The 22,589-nt window shown below is 42.4% G+C and overlaps 4 protein-coding genes across 6 annotated transcripts; 3 read left to right on the top strand and 1 right to left on the bottom strand.

Annotated features, from left to right (window-relative positions):
- Positions 1-1,509: 1,509 nt before the first annotated feature.
- LOC127780343 (cysteine-rich receptor-like protein kinase 25) lies at positions 1,510-4,801 on the top strand. Its single transcript, XM_052307239.1, has 7 exons — positions 1,510-2,323; positions 2,803-2,984; positions 3,142-3,355; positions 3,780-4,017; positions 4,229-4,385; positions 4,470-4,701; positions 4,797-4,801. Exons 1-7 carry the CDS (start codon positions 1,510-1,512, stop codon positions 4,799-4,801), a joined length of 1,842 nt encoding a protein of 613 aa, XP_052163199.1.
- A 1,754-nt stretch (positions 4,802-6,555) lies between these two features.
- LOC127778310 (zinc finger CCCH domain-containing protein 29-like) lies at positions 6,556-7,398 on the bottom strand. The gene has a single exon (XM_052304890.1). The coding sequence runs from the start codon at positions 7,396-7,398 to the stop codon at positions 6,556-6,558; it is 843 nt and encodes a 280-aa protein (XP_052160850.1).
- A 5,928-nt stretch (positions 7,399-13,326) lies between these two features.
- Positions 13,327-18,287, top strand: LOC127778296 (lipase-like). 3 transcript variants are annotated; one of them, XM_052304878.1, is made up of 11 exons: positions 13,327-14,006; positions 14,239-14,312; positions 15,638-15,717; positions 15,909-15,974; positions 16,225-16,272; positions 16,391-16,458; positions 16,529-16,601; positions 16,707-16,868; positions 17,041-17,235; positions 17,535-17,611; positions 17,701-18,285. In XM_052304878.1, exons 1-11 carry the CDS (start codon positions 14,002-14,004, stop codon positions 17,900-17,902), a joined length of 1,050 nt encoding a protein of 349 aa, XP_052160838.1. In that variant the 5' UTR covers positions 13,327-14,001; the 3' UTR covers positions 17,903-18,285. The 3 variants fall into 3 exon arrangements, with proteins under 3 accessions (XP_052160838.1, XP_052160837.1, XP_052160836.1); XM_052304877.1 differs by lacking the exon at positions 13,327-14,006 and adding an exon at positions 14,081-14,103 and having other exon boundaries at positions 17,701-18,286; XM_052304876.1 differs by lacking the exon at positions 13,327-14,006 and having other exon boundaries at positions 14,121-14,312; positions 17,701-18,287.
- A 1,942-nt stretch (positions 18,288-20,229) lies between these two features.
- Positions 20,230-22,577, top strand: LOC127779415 (BTB/POZ domain-containing protein At3g05675). The gene has a single exon (XM_052306182.1). The coding sequence runs from the start codon at positions 20,308-20,310 to the stop codon at positions 21,625-21,627; it is 1,320 nt and encodes a 439-aa protein (XP_052162142.1). The 5' UTR covers positions 20,230-20,307; the 3' UTR covers positions 21,628-22,577.
- The last annotated feature ends 12 nt before the right edge of the window (positions 22,578-22,589 follow it).

Genomic DNA, 22,589 nt, shown 5'->3' on the forward strand with positions numbered 1-22,589 from the left:
AATTATACAATGTAAAGTATAACGAGTCACTCGTGTTTACCTTAAAAAATAAATTCATCTAAACTTTTTTTTTAATTTTTACCATATACGCTCAGTAACACGCAGGGTTTTATCTGTTGGTCTAATGTATGAGCTCCCAAAGAAAGATGGTCTCTAGGAGCTAGCATCCGCGCTTGGCCTGCTTCGAATAGAAAGTATAGAATAGAGATGGACACTGCTAGAAGAAACCCCATAGACTCTTGAACTCTTCATCCCCTCAGAAACTACTTCATCCATTTCACAATGTAAGTTATTCTAGTATTTCCTATATTCATATTGATGTTAATGAATCTAGATAGATGTAGAAAATGCTAGAATAACTTACATTGTGAAACGGAGGGAGTACACAATAGACGACTCCTCATCTAGTACTTTCTCCGTTTAAAAAAAAAACTAATCTAGGTGGGGATAGGACACCATATGTCTAGATTCGTTGTTCTAAGTGGTGTTCTATTTCCATCTAGATTGGTTTTTTTTTTTTGGACAGAGGAAGTATTTCAGAATTTGCAGTCCTTAATACTGTAGTATTACGCTATCCATGTATATATGTCACAGTCTCTCTGTGGGAGTCCATAACCATGTTGCTTGGTTAACCAATCAATTTAAGTCGCAACGACAGCTAAGTACAGTATACCATACGGCCGGCCGTAGGCTGAAGCAGCAGTGGTATTGCTAGACTGTTGGTACTTGGTACTACCAGTATTCAACATGTCTGACTAGGACAAGAATATAAAACTCCACTGTCTCCGTTTCAGTTTGCAGAGCAAGCCAAAGACGCACACAAGTGGTAGTTACAAATGGAAGCTTCTACTGTTATTACTTCTACTTGGTAGCGTAACCACAAAAGCTTATCTGAATTTTCGCTGACTGATCCGAAGCCGAAACCATGACCAGTCGACCATGGAATTTCAACTTTTACTGCATATATGATATATACGGATGATCATAGGATGACAGATTGATAAGTAAGTATATAGTAATAGTTATTTACTAGTATTGCAGATTGGATAGCGTACAATAGATTGCAACTTCACGCATCGAAGCAGCTAGCTTCTGATTGTCAGTTTCATCAGGCTTCATGGATAAACTGATGGCCGATCAGTAGGGGCGGCCGGGATGAATGGATGCTTCAATTTGTCAACTGGGAATTTTCCCAACATTGTTTGCACAATCCCAAGAAATTTCTCTTACAGTTATATTTCTAGGGTCGCTTTCGTCGAAAGAATAATTTGCACGGTGTTTGCATCAGAATTCAGAAACCAGGGGTTAGTTCTCTACATAATCTATAAGCATGTTGCATGAGTCAACTCTCTGAAAATAATTTGCTACCTCAAAGCTGCTATCGATGATCAGATGTTCTTTGCTATATAGATGGATGATCATCCCCTGATCGAAGACGATGCTATCTAATTTAGTTTGATAATATATACACTCGATCGATCAGCTTAGCTATAGCTGTAGCTGCACAATATGGTTGGCCACCTCCTGCTGCTTTTGGTAGTGATCATCATCTGCTACGCACCGACATCGTCGACGGCAGCCGGCGGCGAGGTCCCGTTCTACGAGGACTGCCCCAGCACGGCGGACGGGACGTACGCGCCGAACAGCACGTACCAGTCCAACCTCGCCGCGCTCGCCGCGGAGCTCATCGAGAACTCGACGGAGTACGGCTCGGCCGCCGGGTCGTTCGGGGCGGCGCCGGACGCCGTCTACGGCGTCGCGCTCTGCCGCGGCGACTCCAAGGGCCCCCTCTGCGCCGGCTACCTCAGGGACGCGTTCGACGCCGCCATGAACCGGACGACGAGCAGCAGGCCGCTCTGCGAGCTCCGCAGGAACGTCACGCTCTTCTACGACCGCTTCCAGCTCCGGTTCGCCGACGCGGACTTCGTCTCCGGCTACGGCAACGAGCCGGAGTGGCCGCTGAACAACACCAACGTGGTGGACGCCCCCGTCGCCGGCAGGTTCCGGGAGCACGTCGCGGCGCTGCTGAACGCGACGGCGCGCGACGCGGCGGCGCAGCCGGACAGGTACGGCACCGGCGACTCGTGGTTCCAGGAGGGAGGGTCGATGGTGTACGCGCTGGTGCAGTGCACCCGCGACATGGATCCCGGCCGCTGCGGCGCCTGCCTGCAGCGCATCATCTCGGAGATGCCGCGGATGCTGGACGCGAGCCAGATTGGCGGGAGGGTTCTCGGGGTTCGCTGCCTCCTCCGCTACGAGATGGCGTCGAATTCCTTCTTCCACATAGACAACAGGACCCTGCATCTTCAGAAGCAGCCTACCCGTGCGTGTTCTCCTACTTGTCCATGACCAGAAATGCAGAATATAACAGCAATTTTTTTTTATTTTTTTCAAATGTTCACCATATCCTGATTAAATTGTTTCGCTTGCTTGGTTGCTGCATGATTTTGGTTGTGGTGCAGAACAATCGGGTTCTAGCTCGGGAGGTAAATGTAAGATTTTTCTGAACTTAATTGCCTGAAGCTTCACTCTCACTCGCTGAAGAAACCATACTAATTGGCGACCATCTGGGTTGCATGCTGTCATGTGCAGCCAAGACATGGCCGATCATCGTTGCTGTTGCCGGTGTAGCCGTATGCATTTCCTGCTTCTTTCTCTTCAGAGAGCTGAAGAGAAGGAGAAGAAGAGGTAGCATATAGTACAATTTTTGTTCATTGCAACATTGCCAAAAAATACTTGTTATTCATATGTTTTCTGGTGTAAAACAGTAGTAACATTTATTTCACTGGATATCTATTTCAGCACGAGTAAGATCAGAGCTGCGAAGGCTGTCTATCGCAGTACAGAATGTAATAACTCTCTGGAGGTTAGAAGAGGGCAACTCGGGCTTTAAACTGTATGATTTCTCTGACATAAAAGATGCAACTAATAATTTCTCAAGTGAAAGTTTGCTTGGAAAAGGTGGTTTTGGATCTGTCTACAAAGTAAGTTCAGACTCCAGAGTCACACTCTATTACTAGTAGCAAGCAAGTGTTTTTTTTATAAGATAGCTAACCTGAACACTGTCTATTTGTTCAAAAGAAAAGAATCAGTTTTTACCAACATCTTTTTGTTCCTAATGTCGAGCAACTATAAATCCAGGGGCAAATGCCTAGTGGACCTGAAGTAGCAGCAAAAAGGCTTGCAGCATGCTCTGGACAGGGTCTACTGGAATTCAAGAACGAAATACAGCTTGTAGCAAGGCTTCAGCACAGGAATTTGGTCAGGCTACTGGGATGTTGCATCGAAGGGGATCAGGAGAAGATACTCGTGTACGAGTACATGCCAAACAAAAGCCTAGATGTGTTCATCTTCGGTACACTTCCAACAAAATTCAACCCCCACTCTTATCAATTTGCACACTGCATATATGCTTAATGTGTAATCCCTCTGTTTCTAAATATTTGATGACGTTGACTTTTTAAAATATATTTGACCATTCGTCTTATTAAAAAAAATTAAGTAATTATTAATTATTTTTCTATCATTTGATTCATTGTTAAATATAGTTTCATGTATATATATAGTTTTACATATTTCACAAAATTTTTTAAATAAAACGAACAGTCAAGCATGTGCTAAAAAGTCAACGGTGTCAAACATTTAGAAACGGAGAGAGTAGAGGAGGTATAACATTTTCTATTGTAAAACTTGGCGTCTGCCGCTACTAGATACCTTGAGGTATAAAAACTTAGTATAAAATTTCTCTATAGTTTCAGACTGATGAAATTAATTTGCAGATAATGTCAAACGAGAGTTGCTAGACTGGCCTAAACGTCTCCACATAATCCATGGGATATCTCAAGGGCTGCTCTATCTTCACGAGCACTCGACAGTCTGTGTCGTCCACAGGGACCTGAAAGCGAGCAACGTTCTGTTGGATGCCGAGATGAACGCCAAGATTTCAGATTTCGGCATCGCTAGGATTTTCGGCTCAAATGCAGCTCAATCCAGTACTACCAGAATTGTTGGAACCATGTAAGAATCAATCTTAATTTACTAGTACTAATTAATCAGTAGTACGTACTGATGCTATGTTTCATTCATGCACAACACCTGATGACCTGAATTGAGAGTACTAGTTTTTTTTTTTTTTTTTGAAAAAGTATTGAATTGAGAGTGCTAGTTAATTTCACTGGTTTTGTAATCTGAAGATTTCTGATTAACCATTTGTTTTCACTAATTTTAGTGGATACATAGCTCCGGAGTACGCATTAGATGGCGTTTGCTCGAGCAAAGCGGATGTTTTCAGCTTCGGCGTGCTCATACTTGAGATCATCAGTGGCAAAAGAACTGGAGGCTCATATCGATACAACGACGGAAAGCTATACTGTCTCATCGCATATGTCAGTCAATCTATCGATCAATTCCTCTTCTCTAATTTAATTAATTGTCTGAATCCGATCATCTGAAGAATCTCCTTTTGACAGGCTTGGCTGCTGTGGAAAGATGGCAGATGGCACGAGCTGATCGATGAATGTTTGGGAGACAGGTATCATGCATCGATCAGGACGTGCATGCAGGTGGCGCTTCTGTGCGTTCAGGAGGACGCAGAGGATCGGAAAGCCATGGACGAGGTGGTGAAGATGCTGGGCAACGAGCAGGCGGCGAGCCAGCTGCCGGAGCCGAAGCAGTCGGCCTACTTCAACGTGCGCCCCAGCGGCGGCGGCGGCGGCGGCGGCGGCGGCGGCGATGCGCCGCCGTCGGCGTGCAACATCAGCATTAGCATGATCACGCCGAGATAAATGTGTTTACAGTGTAGCTGTAACCAAAAATTGTAAATACCCTTGTTCTGGAAATGTTTTAAATTTTCTTTTTTCTTTTTGTGAACAAGTGGTTTTCAGAAATGCTACCTCTGAAAAAATTTGAGCATGAAGAGGAGGAAGGTTTTATTATATATTTCTATATACGGTTCCTCCATTAAAAAAATGTGGTAATATTCTGTACATAGGAAGACATGCACTACCTCCGTAAAAATATAAAAAAGATGATTCCTAAACTGCTGATGTGGTATTTATAGCTTGCTAGGAATTGGTTTTTTCTTGAACGAAAGGAGTATACGTCACATCTATAAGTAACAGCTACACGACAAGAACACATGATAAGTCTACACAAGTGAGTCATTGTAATTTGTCGCTATACAGACCGCTTAAATTTTGTAGACAATTGGTACCCCTTTGAATCGCAGGATTGAGAAAACAGAGGAATAGGAAAAACGTAAGAATTGAATGCCACACTTATTGGATTCCTATAGGATTTTGAAACACGGAAAAGTCTTCAAACTGTCGTTTGATTAGCACACAGGAAAAACGTAGGAACCTTAGATACGTGAAGAGGAAAACATGAGGTGAGACCTCATGCTTATTTTCCTCCAAAATTGCTCTAGTAAGATTCATTTCATAGGAATTTCAAAGGAATTGATAGGAAACAATCCTTTATTTCAAAGGACTCTATAGGATTATTTCCCATAGGATAAAATCCTCTAGAATTCCTATGTTTTTTCCTTTGATTCAAAGAGGGCCTAGATATTGATCAGGTCCCTTCCTCTCTTAGGAGTTATGTGTAAAGTTTGGTGTGATGATTACAGAGATTTAGAAAACTTTTATGTGCTATGTATGTATACAAGATTTGTGAACAGAAAATAAGTTCTTTACAAAACATATATGGTTCATAAAGAATTAGTCAATCCACACCAACTTTTTTTTAATATGTCCAGGGATGAGATATACTACTAGTGAAGAACACCATGATCCTACTAAATCAATATTGAATCAAACCATTGCTAGCTTATCAAAATTCTTCTGTCTTTGCATTCCAAATATACCCAATGGCTGAAGCTGACCCAAATTCCTATCCCCATGACCCAAGATGGCTGACCGGCTCTCTGGAGATAGACTAAGGCTGCATTCGGTAGGACATGTTCCTAACTCCTCCTCCTCGTTTTCCACGCGCACGCTTTTCAAACTGCTAAGCGGTGCGTTTTTTGCAAAAAGTTTCTATACGTATGCATTCTCATACGATAGATGTAGATTAGGTGTTTTTTATTCCATTATCTTGTACATGCGTATGGGTGGTAGGCCATCACATGCTTTGCTCAAGGTCGATGATAATTATGGGTTCACAAATAAACATGCCTAAAATAAAAACAGCATAAATTTTCCAAATAAATATTTGTAAAGAAAATGATACCACTTGATATATAGGCTCGGAGCTAGCCCGACAACAATATCATAAATATTTTTATATATGCATGCACACGCATACACTTTTCTAGTAAAAATTGGCATAAATATGATACATGATCCAGCACCATATGTATAGGGTGTCAACTTTTAAAGCATCCCAAATCGCTCAAGTTTCTCCATTTTGGCAATTTGCGAGCTTGTGTCATCTCCTTCAAATGCATCGCAAAAGAGTATGTAACACACCCATCTACACGAAGAACAAACAAAAAGATTCAACATATACACATGCATAAATACAAACACTTCATTGATGGTTGATTAATTAATTTACCTATTCATCCACCAAGTCCATGATGAGATCATAATGTGGGTAGCCATTGAGCAAAGCGTCTTCCTCCTCCACACAACGGTGGCAACCACACCTTTTTCCAGTTGAACCCTCACCATTTGCCAATGTTGACACCGGTATGGTGGTGGTAGCAACAGCGGCAGCAGAAGAAGAACCAACATTAGCATTAGCATTAGCATTAGAATACAAGCGAAGCCTATTTCTCATGGCCTCTTCGATTAGATCAAGCTGATCACGCATAGCAGAAACCCTGGGATGATGATCAGCATCAGGAGTCCGCATCGGTATCGGCATCGGCATTGGCATTGGCATCGGTGTGAGGATGGCTGACGCAATGGAGTTGGGATCGTCCCTAAGCTCGGCGGCGGAGTGGGCAAAGAAGCAGATCCGGCGAGGGCACCGCGTGCCGGCGGAGCACATGCGCGTGCGGAAGCGGGACGGGTGCAGCCACAGCTCGAAGACACCATGGGCGTAGCGGCAACGGAGGCCGTGGGCGCAGCTTGGCACGGCGCCCGGCGCCGCCTCGCGCGGGCGGTAGTCCGGGCACGACACGGCGGCGTACGCGAAGCGCCGCGTGTCGCGCCGCCGCGCGCGCTCGCCCTTGTGCGCGTAGGGGCACGACGTCCAATCGTGGCTGGACGACCGCGGGCACCGCTGCACCTTGTAGACGTGTATCCAGAAATCCTCCGACATGGATGCCCAGAGACGGTGGCCACGGTGAGCCCATGCGCCCCACTTGGTCGGGTCAATGGTTACTTCTTCTTCTTCATGGCCGATGATGCTCGTCGTCTGTGCAAAAACATCATGCATATGATGCATAGCCATGGCCACAAAAAATGTATATATGCAAGCTAAGCCTGTGTTTGCAATGTGCTTTGAAGAAGAAGAAGAAGAAGAAGAAGAAGAAGAAGAAGAAGAAGAAGAAGAAGAAAAATGCTAGGCTAGATGCATGTTAGAAACTAAACATTAATTGGTATGAATGTTGTGCATATATAGGGCTATATGTCCTAATGCATGATGAAGGATGTGAGAGGGTTATGGTGATGGGTGTATTGATATGGGGAGGGATGGATGCATTTATAGTGATGCAGGTGCTTGATTTTTACATATTGAAATGAGTAGGACCTTTTTGTCCCATTTGTACTTTACTTTCAAAACTGTATATACTTTTGTTTGTTTGCATTTCTTTAACTGACATCTAGACCCTTCCTTTTAATTTATAGGAGACTCTTTTGTGAGAGAGATTTCGTATATATCCATGTTGTGGTTGGTAGGGATGACTAGGTAGGTAAGGTTTTTGCCTTGGCTAATGTGATTTGCAATGAGGATGATCGAGATCAGTGTGTTTATTATTATATACAACATCTCTTTATGCGAGTAAAGCAAATCAGATTGGCTTTGTCGCATTGTCACATAGTGTCTTATTTAACGTGTAAAGGCACATGTGCTTCCAAATCAAGAAGTCCATGAAATTGGGTAATGTTCATTAGTTTGTTTGCCCTTTTCCTTTTTGCCTTTCCCTTTCTTTTTTGTGTATTCAATAATGATGTTGAACTTATTTATAAAACTTATTTCATAATGTTTCTTGATCCACATTTTAACTTGGTTTTACTAGACATATATAACAAGAACTAAATTATTTCTAATGCATGGGTATATTGAGCTAAGTTTAGCCAAACAAACTAAGTATAACTCAAGCACATACTAAAATGAACTATAATAAACTTAAGTTGTATATATAGCACCCTGCCGTTAGAAACAAGGTATATTTTTCTTGAATCATGCATGTGTGAATTGAATTGATTCATGTGGAATTCCTCTATTTTCTCTACATTCTAAATATGGCATAAATAATTGGAAACATTTGAGAAGGATAAAGGACATCACTTGCAACATAACACATACCTTTTTCTTGAAGAAGTAAAATCATCATAAATAAAGGCCAATAAATATTGTAAGACATAATCCATAGATGCCATATGGGATGGGATACCAATACAAATTAGAATAATTTAGAGAACAAATAGATAAGGATTTGACAACAATATCTAATGCATAGCAATAACAAATAACACAAGCTGAAAATTCATCATAGGATATCCATGTGTTCATACACAAGCTAGAAGAAGCACTTAGACATAAATGGGACATCGGATGGATTGATATCAGAAGGGGATAATATAAGAATTAGACTTAAGAACATGGGGGCATTTTATTGGGTTCAACCTAGTAGTATTGATATCTTGTGGTATATCAACAATGTCGATTCACAATTTGGATTTGAGGGAGGGAAGGAGAGATCGACGCTACTTATAGTCACGTGAAGGTTGGCAATAATGGCACGCAACATTGGCACGTGGCATTCATACTGAACACACGATTTACCTCTTGGTAGATGTTTTTGTGTGCATCCCGTGTTGCTATTTGTCGCGTTACATATTACTGCAACATGGCATTCGTGCATCATGTTCTCATCAAGAGAATAGTATTCCTTTTGATAATTTCTTTTCATATATGCGTGTTTTCCATTATGTTATTGCTACTTTATTTATCCTACGAGGAGAACTCCTGATACACTACTCCCTTCGTTTTAAATTACTCATCATTGTAGCTTTGTTCTAGGTCAAGGATTTGTATCTTCAAAAAATTTCTATAAATACATATAGTTTAACATCATAATATTTATATTTTTAAATTAATCATGACTCATGAGATACTTTTTAAAATAAATTCACATGTTGCTAAACTACATAAATTCCTAAAATTCATGGTTAAAGATAGAAATGTTTGACTTAAAAAAAAGCTAAAATGATTTGTTATTTAAAACGAAGGGAGTATAAAACTTTGTGTGGCAATGCTAGTACTGTTTGATGAAGCACTTTATATTAATTCATCAAGAATTCAATACCTTTCATGGTAAGGCTCGAGAACCAAAATATATATGTGCTTCATGTGATTTAAAAAAAATCAATAATTGAGTATTCATATTCAGATTATTCTTTTAGCAATGCACATATATTCTAATCCCTCTATTCTACATTATATAGTCATTTTAACTTTTTCTCCTAGTTAAACTACTTTTAGATTTGACTAAATTTATAAAGAAATTTTGCAACATCTAAACACCAAATCAGTTTCATTAAATATAACATTGGGTATATTTTAATAATATGTTTGTTTTGTGTTGAAAATAGGTGTATCCCCTACATATAGGGTATATGTATGCGTATGCATTCAAAAAGATGAGTGCACACTCGTGCGTACCGTGTTCATTTTTTTCCTTAAAAAATGAGAGAAAAAGCACCTTTTTTTTAATTTGTTAATTTACTATAGTAGGTAGAGGCTGGATTAATTTAGGTGTGTGTTGCGTGGCGTATGTGAAGCTTAGATGTGCAGTAATTAACCAGCCAAACCATGCGTTCCAAGCGTGTGCCGCGGAAGCGAGGTGGACAACGAGATCGATCCCGTCAGCTCACCTGGCGCGTGCAGGCCACGCCCACGCACGCATTCGATCGATCAGCTAAGCTAGCAATTCAAGCAAAGCAACAAGCTGACTCATCGATCGATCGGTGTCGACTGTATGTAATACGTGGCGCGCACCACGTCATATAGCTAGCTTGCAAGCTATATATAAATCTATCTGCACACACGTGCCTTTTTGGTTGGGGTGGTAAGGTGCAGACAAATCTCACCAGCTTCGATCCCCGCGTGCTGCCGCACCGCGCAGGGCGTTTATGCGCGCACGTGCGCGGTGCTGGAGATATATATATTCCGTGAGAAGACTGACTTAGATAATGCTCCATCCATCATAAAATATAAGGATTTACTGTCTTTAAAATTCTACGTCCAACTATATTAGTTGCATCGCAAGGTCATAATGTACAATAATATCAGCAATAGAAACATTGTTCAGGCTATGGCAGCCCAACATCAGCGATTGACTTCCGAGTACAGGGCTAGCTAGCTATTATCTAACTTTTACTTAATTGTAATCCTAAAAATAACCATCACCATACTCTTTACCACCTTAATTAATTACTTGTTCATTAGCCTATCATATCTCAAGCTTTAATTTCCACCTGTGTCATATATCTGCATGCTTGTGTCAACTGTCATCCACCAGCATCCAGCTACGTAGTCGGTCGTGGCTGCATTGCATATATACATTCATATATGCTGATGATTATGATGATGATCGCGCTTGTGGCTTCATATATGCATGCGTGCATATGTGCTGATGATCGGTTTTCCACCCTCTAGCTTCAAGCTAGCGGTGTGCTGCGTCACTCTGGCTGCCGTCGGTGCATTTTGTATTGTCCTTTTAGCACAAACCGTCTTCCCACTTATGCTAATTATTAGTAGAAGCTAAAATTTAAATTTCAAAATTGATTTTATGATTTTTCTTTAGTCATAATTTATTTTGCAACATTTATAAAAAAGTTTCAACTATAAATTATTATTTTTTTCTAATAAGCGATACGCATAAGAACAAGCTGAACAATAATGACTCAGTTATTCAGGCCGAGCGCATGCATCGGCACTTGCAATCGAAAAGCTTTGGGATCGGCGAAAGAAAACCGTCTCAATTAATGTAAGTTTTCTTTATAATGGAATAAAATTTGTTCTTTGTTTAACGAGCTACAGGCTCAGTTAATCTACGTGTAGCTGATAAATATATACTTTATGTGCAGCGTGCAAGCTCAGAATCTACTCTCTCCGTCCCAAAATATAATAACTTCTAGTCCTTAAGTTTTATCCCAAAATATAACAACTTCTTCATCAATATTCTCTTCTCATCTAATCACAACCCTTCACCATTCAATTTTCTCACCTACTTCTACTTCTAAACCGATCACAACTTTCTCCTATTTAATTCTACATGCTTTTTTAATACCCGTGTTTAAGTCTAAAAATCTTTATCTGATGACACGGAGGGAGTAGTATTATCCATGAGAGCATGCTTAGCATAGAGCAGCAACCGGCTATTTACAAAGGGGCAATTTCGTTTATACCCCACTTTGATGTCCAATATTGATATTACCTCTATTTTTTAGGGGTTTTTGTTTTTGCCCCTATTTTTTTAACCGAAGGTAAGTTTTACCCCTACTTTGAAGGGACAAGCTAACATCGTTAAATCTTTGATGGAAAGACATTTCTACCCTTATTGTGTTGTTCATTTGCCTTCATCAATTGTGTATTTGCCCCTAATTATTGTACCTATATTCTACAATTCTCACTAACTTGTACAAATATGAAAATTTTGACATACTTTTGCCACAAATTTGATAAAATTTAGACAAAAACTGAAAGAATTTAGGCATAATTTTGACACTTTTTCTTTACAAAACTAGAAGACAAATAGCAAGCTGCAATCATCCCAAAATCAAGCAGATCCAAATCACAAATTAGAGCAACATCCCCTGTCAAAAAAAAAGAAGAAAAACTCAAGCAACTCCTCCCAGCCGCCATCGCCTCCTCCCGCCGCCTAGCCCGCGCAGAGCGCGCGCCTGCTCACCAGCGAGAGGAGGTGCGCATGGCCGACGCCCGCTCGTCGCCGCCGCCGCCGGCATGCCGCCGCCCACTCGCTGCCGCCGCCACCATTGCCTGGCTGGGTTGCCCCCGTCGCCTCCTGCGACGAGCCGCCGTAGCCATCGCCTCCTCCCGCCGCCTAGCCCGCGCAGAGTGCACGCCTGCTCGCCGGCAGGAGGAGCTGCGCCTGGCCGCCGCCCGCACGTCGTCGCCTGGCCGCTGCCCGCACGCCGCCCAATTCGTCGTCGCCTGTGCTGCCCAGATCGGTTTCGAGAGTGACCCGCGTGCGAGAGGAGAGAAGCGACTAGTATAGGGTTAGATATTTCCCAGGGGTAAAAAGGTAAATCACAAATTCAAAAAATCTTTATTTCATTTATTTTTTTATTTCTTAACTGCCATAAATCCGGGCCCACTAACTTCTGTCTAAACCAAGGGTAAACGTCTCTTTCGGTTAAAAAAGTGGGGGCAAAAACAAAAATCCTAAAAAATAGAGGTAAAATCAATATTAGACATCAAAGTGGGGGCAAAAACGAAATTATCCCATTTACAAATTACACATCTCATCAATTTATCGTCATCATCGCAAACTTAACTCACGAACAAATGCAGTTGCTGTTTCGGCCTGTTAGCCTACAACGACGTGGGCTCGCGACTCCATCTTCCAGGCCTGCCCACTAGACATTTCCCATGGATCGGCCCATCAACTGGGCCTCTTCGTGTAAGACCTCCAGTTTCTGCTGGGCTTATAGCCCACACCACTCTCCTCCTCGACGGCCCAGAACGGGGCGACCCATTTCAGGCCCACTAGTCCGCTCTTCCTCTTCTTTTTTTTTCTTTGAGAGATATCACTTCGTGTTTAAGCAACACTCAGGGCACCCACAATGGTTATCTATAGACTCTCTACAAGGCACCCACAATGGTTATCTATAGGCTCTCTACAAGAGATCCATGTTAACATATTTTCCTACTTGGAAGAGATTAAATGAAGAGAGAGAGCAAAACTATCTACCAACCTAGAGATAGTCTATAGAGAAAAACGATGCAATAGAAGTGGTTTATTATTAATCTAGTCTACTGCTGAGATGTACATGTTTTATACATAGCACCTTACTTTATCATTGCGGGTGCTCTCATGGTGAGAGATTACGTGGAGAAATTAGTAGGGGAGCAATCTGTTTCTTGCAGGTCTCTCTCATCATCTCATGATCGATTAGGTCTTCGTAATTCGTCGCAAATGTGTTGGTTCGCCTCCTCTTCTGCACTCGATCGGTGCCGTTCACGATTAGGAAACACGAGCTCCATCCAATCTGAGATATCCGGGCTCCATTTCTTTCTCCGAACCACGCGCCCTCACGTTCGCGTCGAAGCCTCGCTGGAGCCGCCAGCGACGGCCACCTGCCCTGACAGCGGCGGCGATCCATCCAGTGATTCATCGATCCTCCCTCATTTCTTCAGATCCAGAATGTCCTGGATACAATTTCTTCAGATTATTCAGTGACAAGAGTAGTACAGTAAATTTCTTCAGAATTATTCAAAGACAGAGTGGTGCTCGTTTGTTTAATTGTTTATATGAGAATTGCACGGTTTCTTGCGAGATCTTGTTGAACAAATCATGGATTCAGGAGTGACGAGACAGCGAAAGTTGATGTCTTTTTAGGGTCCCACCATCTTGAGGCCTTGGCATTGGCATAGCATAATCCGGAGGAGGGAGAGCCGCATATTCTGATTCTCTCTCCTCCTCCTCTTCTTCTCCCTCCAAACACAGCGCCGGGAAAGCGACCGCTGGGCTCCCACTCCGCATTAATACTCGGCCTCCTCCGATTTTGTTTGTTTTGTAACTTTGTTCATCCAATCCAGCCTCTCTTTCTTGCTTTCTTGGAGTTGGAGGTAGTAGCTCGGATGAGGTCAAATTCTTTGCCCCCTAAGCTTCCTTTCTCTTCTCTTCTCCCCCCTGATAATCTTGTTCCTCCTCTTCTTTGTTCTTGTTCATACTATGCAAGGGTATAACTTGGTGTAGTTTCCGGTTCGATTCTGGGATTGTTTGCTCTGCATTTCGAGGCTCATCAAGTTGGGTTCTTTTTTGCTTGCTTATCTGATTCATTTGATGATGGGAGGTTGGTTTGGATGTGTCTGTAGGTTCATGGAGAGGTGGAGATGCGTCAGTGTGTTGGCTCTGGTGCTCTTGCTGTCAAATGCTTCCCATGGGAGAGGTAGTTTCATGTGACCCTTTGCCCTAAGTTTCCAATTTTGATGCTTGCTGGGTAATTGTTCTAAGTTTGCCTCAATGTAAATGGGTTAACGTTTAACAGAACAAATAGCAAATCAAGGTATTAGTAACTGACTGCTTTGGTGGGAGAAAGCAGACCAATGCTTATGCAGGCATCTGTAATAAGGTTTAATTTTCTAGAGAAATGGGGAGTGCTGATGATGGATGAGATTGTCTTGTTCTTTTGATTTTACCAAGTTCTGGGTTTTGGCTGTCGGTTTGGTATGAAATGACCAGTAATTTACTGGAGTTACTGGACTAGTTGACCAAGTTATAGCTGTTCTGCTGTTGTAATTGGGGATGCATGAGCAAGAGTAGGTGGGTGACAGTTGGAATTTCTTGCTGCCCTGTCCTTACTAATATAATTGATGCCCTAATTGCTGAAAAGGAAGACAAGGTTGGTGGGTGAGTAGAAAATAACAACATTGGAAATAAAGAAGTTGATGGCAAGAAAGATAATGGATATAATTGTGCTCAGAGATTCCTATTATTCCAAACACATATTTGAACCTTAAACCTAATATTTATTGAGTTCTCAACTTCTTTCTTGCTTCCTTAAACTTGAATTCCACTTCATTACAGCTTGTGGATTCTTTGCATTCATAAAACTTTGTCTCAGGATCCTGAAATATGTGAAGTTCAAACATTTATAGAGTATTCTTTAGTTTGGCCTTCACCAATGCAAGCTTGACACTCTGTTGGTGAAAGTTTATTTAGTACTGCTATATGCTACATGCCATCTGCCATATATTATATACACAACTTGATGGAGTGTGTTTTTTGCGAAAGAACCTGTCTGATCGAGCATTTTTTCTGCACCACCTACTCCGATTGGGCTTAATTTCACAAGAAGATTTAGCTAGCAGTTAGCACAATTTTTGGGGCATTAATAGTTACTCGTCACATGGAACTGCTGATTTGAGGTTTAAGATTGAGCTTGAAGCTACCACAAGTTTACCAGGCCAAAACGTGATACTGGGGCCACTTTTCCTATAAGTTTGATGCCATAAAAATTGAGAATATGAAATCAGCTTTCGGATTTCCTACACTTATGAGCAAATGGGGCTTAATATCTTAAGCATGTCCAAACAAGTCAAATGTCCTTAATCAATTTTCTTTTCATTTGTCAACATTTGATTTTATTACCGAATATAATGTCGGTTCGTCTGCTGCATACCTTCGTATAGTAGATGTAGTTGATCATCAATGTTTGTATTCATGCTCTCATCATCAAAAACTGGAGTGAACTAACTTTTTTCATTATAACAGATATCTCTGTCCAGCACTCTCAGCAAACTTTGAACTATAGCCATACTCTTGCCATGACTCTTGTGGAATATGCTTCTGCTGTAAGAAACTTTTCCTTATTTTTACATAAGCAGTATGTGTTCTAGGTAACATTTCTGTTCATGTTTTGCATTTCACAAAGGCAACTGTCTCTCTTTCTTGTTTTCTCCTTTTGCCCCAAAATAAAATCAGCTACTTTAAAAATGAAAAAAGAAGAAGAAGAACTTAGCTGATGGCTCTTTGTTTTCTCCAGGTGTACATGACAGATTTAACAGCTCTTTATACATGGACGTGCTCAAGGTGTAATGACTTGACTCAAGTAAGAAGCCTTCAAGTTTGTTCTGTTCAATTCATATTTAGAGGGATACTCATTAACTGCGAAGTAAAGCTTATATTGTTACTGATGGTTGGGGGCAGAATCACCTCAAATGTCCGCTTGTCAGGATCTGCCATTCCTCTTAATGAATCATAAAAGCATTTTCCTTTTCTTCTTCTTTAGGAAAAATATTTCTTTTGTCATGGACAGGATAAATTTGTTGCTAGTTTTGATATGACTACATTTGAAATAGGGCTTTGAGATGAAATCTCTAATCGTGGATGTGGAGAACTGCCTACAGGTTCTTATCTTACAAATTTCAAACTAATATCATAAATTCTCGATGATATTTGAGTACATTAAGCGTTTAATGATTTTATTTATATTGTGTGACACTATGTGGGTGAACAATGTAACAGGCATTCGTTGGTGTGGATTATAATTTAAATTCAATAATTGTTGCAATAAGAGGGACTCAAGAAAACAGGTACACTGATTTTGCAGTGTGTTACTGTTCCCTGTTCCCATGTGATTTATATCTTGATTTGCTTACTCAGTATGCAGAATTGGATCAAGGACTTGATATGGAAACAACTTGATCTGAGCTATCCTAACATGCCTAACGCAAAGGTTATTATCGCTAGCAAAGTGTTTCTATCTCCTTAAGTCCTTTTATTAAAAGAAGATCAGTGCCTTTTTTTTTCCCCTAAAATATCTCCACTTCTCTGTTTAAAGGTGCACAGTGGATTTTTCTCCTCCTATAATAACACGATTTTACGTCTAGCTATCACAAGTGCTGTCCACAAGGCAAGACAGTCATATGGAGATATCAATGTCATAGTTACAGGGCACTCAATGGGAGGAGCCATGGCATCCTTCTGTGCGCTTGATCTCGCTGTAAGTACCCCCGAGGCTCAAAGTTTTACTAATACATCCAGTGTTCAGATTACAGACTCTTCTAAGACATTATAGATGTAATCTGTATCACATTCTTTCCATAAAAAAATTGAATGCCATCATTGGTTGTTATGTAAACTGATACAGTCTTGTTCTTTTACTCTGTCCACAGATCAATCTTGGAAGCAATAGTGTTCAACTCATGACTTTCGGACAGCCTCGTGTTGGCAATGCTGCTTTTGCCTCTTATTTTGCCAAATATGTGCCCAACACGATTCGAGTCACACATGGACATGATATTGTGCCACATTTGCCCCCTTATTTCTCCTTTCTTCCCCATCTAACTTACCACCACTTCCCAAGAGAGGTATGCGTCACAGGCTTGCACATAAGCTAATTAAGAATGCGCTCTTGTACACTTAACTTGGCCCTGGCTTTATCTATTTTATCACTATAGCACACTTTATGAATTTTTGTATTAACACCCTTTTTATATTTACCATTAATAATACAAAATCAATGCCTAGTGCAGCAAGTTGTTAGATGCTCTGCACACCTTCCATGGGACAATGATACTAATCTAAATCAAATATGCTAATATTCTTTAGAGATGTGGTGTTACATCCTGTACAGTGTACACACATAATATGCTTGTTCGAATTTCAGGTATGGGTCAATGATTCTGAGGGCGACATAACCGAACAGATATGTGATGATAGTGGTGAAGATCCAAATTGCTGCAGGTTTAGAGGCTCATTTTAACAACCTAACAACTCAAATCTGGTTTTTTTAGCTTCTAATTATAATTTCTTTTCCCTCGTTTATTTCCTAGGTGCATCTCCACATGGAGTTTGAGCGTTCAAGACCATTTCACATACCTGGGAGTTGATATGGAAGCTGACGACTGGAGCACTTGTAGAATCATCACAGCTGAAAATGTTAGGCAACTCCAAAAGGATCTCGCCAGCAACATCATCGTCTCCAAGCACTCTGTCGATGTCACTATTGTAGAACCTAGTTCACAAACATATTGAAAGCAATTATGGATAGTCTACGGTATTTCTTTTATCCGATTTAGAGCAAAGGATGGATCCTTCCTCTTTTCTCGAAGATGAAGGCTTGATTAGAAATTCATTCAGATTTGGATGTACATACAGGGTTCTTTTCATAGCTTGTGAATATGTAGAGATGTACATAAGGATGATAGATTCATATTTCATAGGTGTTGGTTTTTTATTTTTTCCTTTTCTGATGCATATGCTTATGCATTTTGTAAATGCAATAAAAACAAGAATAGTTCCACCCATGTATGAATATCCATACAATTATCTGTATCTGCCACTGTGTAAGTAAAAGATATATGATTATCTGTGACTTTAGGCATGAAACGGAAATATGAGTTCATTGCTGGATTGTGACTCTTCTGAAAGTGAACTTGGTCAGCAGATCGATCCTTGTTCTTTCAGCTATCAGTGCTGCACATTGGCATATGGCAATTGTGAGGTTTCAGATTACTTCTTTATTTCACATTGATCTTGAATATACTATAAAAGTTCAGTCAGAAGATACAGAATCCAGACCTCTGCTATTTTGCCTTTTTTTTTTCAGGTGAAGACATTCAGGTGGGCACTTTAGCATAAACAGATTACAGCAGGTCATCCTAATCAGGGTCCTTTTTTGGCTAAATACTGGATTATAGGGATTATAAATTAGATATTTCAATAAAAAAAACTTAAAATTGTAGGATCGAATCACAACAATTAAGCCAACCAGAGGGGGGGGGGGTGAATGGTTGGTATGCCCAAAAACCAATACTTTACGAAAATAAAAGTTACCCTTAAATTCGACGGATCGCAGTCTGACCGAAGTAGATGCGCCGGTCTGACCGCCTGGTTGCCGTCGGTCTGACCGAGATTGTATCTCTGGTCTGACCGCCGAGATCAGCTCCTGTCGCCTGTCGCTGAAGCCGGTCTGACCGCAGGTCACCCGCCAGTCTGACCGCCGCGATGCCGCCAGTCTGGCCGCCGCGATGCCGTCAGTCTGATCGCCGGTGCGCCGCCGGTTAGACCGCCAAAACCCAGTGAAACACAAATCGAAGAACTCTTAAAGTGGATGATGACTTTATTGATTCTCTCTGTGTTTACAAAGTGCACCAACAGCATTCCTTACAAAAATTTCGACTAAACTCGAAACCCTAACTCAACTCTCAACTCAATTGCTCTCAAAAGCGATACAGGAAAGCCTCACGCTCCCCCTCTATTTATATACCCGAGGTAGGCAGCCTAAAGCCACGAACCAAACTCATACTAGAAGTCCTAAACACCTTAGGAAACCCTCTAGTACAAGAAACAAACTTTACATAACCAATCATATCAAATTTGAACTCCTTCCAAATTCGACTCCGCATCCCATACGCACACAATACCTCCATCGTATGCCATATGGAATCTTCACCAACCACGTGCATCAACTCTAGCCTAAGTATCCCGCATGATCTTTGAGCACCACGAACGTCGTCTTATCCCCAACCCGACTCCCGGTCCATCACCGCAAATACTCTCTCGAGACATCTAGTCACCTACATATGAAATAAACAAAGAAACCATATTCCGAGACCAAGCTATCTCCAACTTGACTCATTAGTAGCAAACAACAGTATTACATACTCATAGTATCCATCTAGAAGCCATAATCATGAAACAATCACGGATATCCAAACAAACAACTCGAAACCGAAATCGACACAGAGTCAGCCGATCAGACCGCGGGCTGCGTCGGTCTGACCGCGCGATACACGCCGGTCTGACCGGCAGCACATGCCCGGTTTGACCGGACCACATCCAGCAGTACCTGTAGATTCACCTGTGAAATCCAATCATCTCCAAAACCACTTCGAAAATAAATTCCAAATATCAAAACCAATAATCTCCAATGCCAATTGTTCATCACAGAATAATAATAAAAACACTTTGATTTAACAAAAATAAGTGGTTAAACAACGCATTTTTTGAAGTTTTTTAAAAGACAACGTTTCTTCCGAAGTTTAGAGCAAATACTCCCTCCGTCCGAATATATTACACTACGAATCTGGACATAGGTTATGTCCAGATTCATAGTTTATGTCCAGATTCGTAGTTTTAGGATGGGTGTAATTCTAGGTTGTACTAATATATTGGGACGGAGGGAGTAATAATTTTCAACAATCCGATAAATAATCCAAAAAGATATTTGCTGCTTGGCCTACCAATAGCCGTTTGATCTAGATGTACGGTCCAGATTGAACATCTAAGCCAGGGTGAGGATGAGATGGATATTTTCATATTAGTCCCACCGAAGTCCCATTATTTCACTATCATTTCCCCAATCCCCACCTCACCTGAGCCGTCGCCGGAGCTCCGGCGAACCCACGGCGGCGGGCGGGCGGGCCCGAGCTTCGCAGATGAGTGGCGTGAGGAGGGCAGCGGGGCGGCCCAAGATCGGCGACCTCGCGACCAGCGACGTGGTGGTGCGGCTGCGGACGCCGGAGGGCCGCGACGAGTGGCTCTACTGCCACTCCGGCGTGCTCGCCGCCGGGAGCAGGTACTTCGCCGACCGCCTCTCCGACGACTGGCCCACGTGCCAGATCCTCGGCTCCCGCTACTGCGTCGAGGTCCACTGCCAGGAGCTGGACCTCAGCCCCCACGTCACCGCGCTCCGCCTCCTCTACGCCGCCGAGCCGTGCTCCCGCTTCGGCGTCCGCGGCGCGCTCGGCGTCCTCCAGGCCGCCGCCCACCTCGCCTGCCCGCGCGTCGCCGCCGCCTGCGTCGACTACCTGGAGTCCGCGCCGTGGGACGAGGCCGACGAGGAGGAGATCCTCAGGACCATCCCTTGCCTCGGCCCCCAGTACGAGTGCGTCCTCGCGCGGCTCCGCCCGATCGATCCCGCGCCGGTGGCCGGCATCCTCCTCTCGGCGTTCCGGCACGCGACGTCGACGCGCTCGCCGCCGCAGGAGCTCAAGTCCGCGGCTCAGGAGCAGCTGGAGTACATGCTCACCGAAGACGACGACGCGCCATTGTTAGCCTTCGATGATGACATTGTCAGGTCTCAAGTGAAGGATTGTGTTGCAGCTTTGCTGAGCAGGTTCAGTGGGTTCACGAGTTCAATCCTGATGGAACAGGGAGAGGCGCCTTTAGGCCACGGCGACGCCGAGGTTCAGCAGGAGCTGCATTCTCTTGTTTCAGATATCTCCTGGGTCTGTCAGATCTTGAGCAAGCTGGAGATGATGAAATGTGTTGTTGTTTACTGGATTGGGGTTTCATCCGATGTCGTTGAAGCTGTCAACAAAGCTTGTGGGGGAATCGGCTGCCTGAAGACTAGATTGAAGGTGATTGAGGTGTCTGCAAAGGTCCTGGAGGCGATTGCATTTGGCAACATTGTTCTCCCAACCGAGAAACGTTGTGATGCTGTCAATGTTTGGATTGGCTTTGCAAGGAGAACGAAGCCTTTGGTCGGACATCCCGAACACGATGACGATGACGGTGATGCTGAAGCACCTAAGATCAACCTAGACAGTGAGGTCTGGCAGAGCCTGGAATCAGCTATTGTTTCAATTGTGCTAACGCTACCGTCGAACAGTCAAGCTGACATTTTGTCAGATTGGCTTCAGTCGAAGCATGCTAAGTATCCAGACTTGACGGAGGCGTTTGAAGTGTGGTGTTATAGATCAAAGGCTGCTAAGAGAAGACTCTCCTTCTTGAGCCATGCCAATAGGGTATCTTGATTCTTCACTTGTCCTTCAAAATCAAACACAGGGGAAATGTCCTGGCTGTTTGTACTCACTACAGGCAGCACAGAGTGCCTTTGACCGACATCAAATATCATGAAATTCCAATTTGTCCTTCCTTTTATCACTGTTGTCATCGGAGTTGCTTGAGTATATCACTGTTGTCTAAAATGACAGATAAACAAGATGCCATAACAGTTTGGTTGACAAAAAAACAGTGAGAATATATGTTCCAAGTTCCAACAAGCATATTTCCACATGGATAGCAGCTTCTGGAAGGATATCTGGGTAGGAAAAGTACCTTTAAATCTTGTGTTGGCAAATATTTTCTCAACATGTGAGGGTCCTGATTTAAGGTGGCTGAATGCTGGGACGATGGCTCTTGGAGCATAACTTAGAACCTTTGGACAAATAGTTCATGTATGCTTGCACTCACAGAAGCGGCTAATGTTTGCATGATCTAGCTTTGCAAGTCTTGAATTATCTACTTACAAGTTACTTGGAAGGTTCTAAGTTGTACAATCAGCCGGCCACATATATCTTCCTTTGCTACATGGTTCTTTAATAACCTGTTCATCCGCTCAGGATTTCAGCAGCTTATTGAAGTCTTCTTGAAGGAACCGAAGACTGTCCAAAAAGATAGAAAGAAAGAAAGAAAGAAAGGAAGGAAGGAAGGAAGGAAGGAAAAAACAGTTGCTTTGGGAAGGACAAAGAGAGAGCTCTGGCAAAGCTCAAATGGCAACAGAAATGCCGAAGACTGAACAAGAGTTCTGTCAGGCTTTGCATGGCACCTGAAGACTTAGCTCCTTTTTTTTTTTTGAGATGGTAGACTTACTTATACTATTTTGTAAACCATCTGAAACTGAACATGAGCACCAAATTAATCGCTGTTCTGTCTCTGGTGTACATTGGCATGTGGAGTTATGGAGTTTCAGATTCATTCCTTATTTGATGTCGAG

The sequence above is a fragment of the Oryza glaberrima genome, chromosome 7 (assembly GCF_000147395.1).
Source record: "Oryza glaberrima chromosome 7, OglaRS2, whole genome shotgun sequence".
In the NCBI taxonomy this organism is placed as follows: domain Eukaryota; kingdom Viridiplantae; phylum Streptophyta; class Magnoliopsida; order Poales; family Poaceae; genus Oryza; species Oryza glaberrima.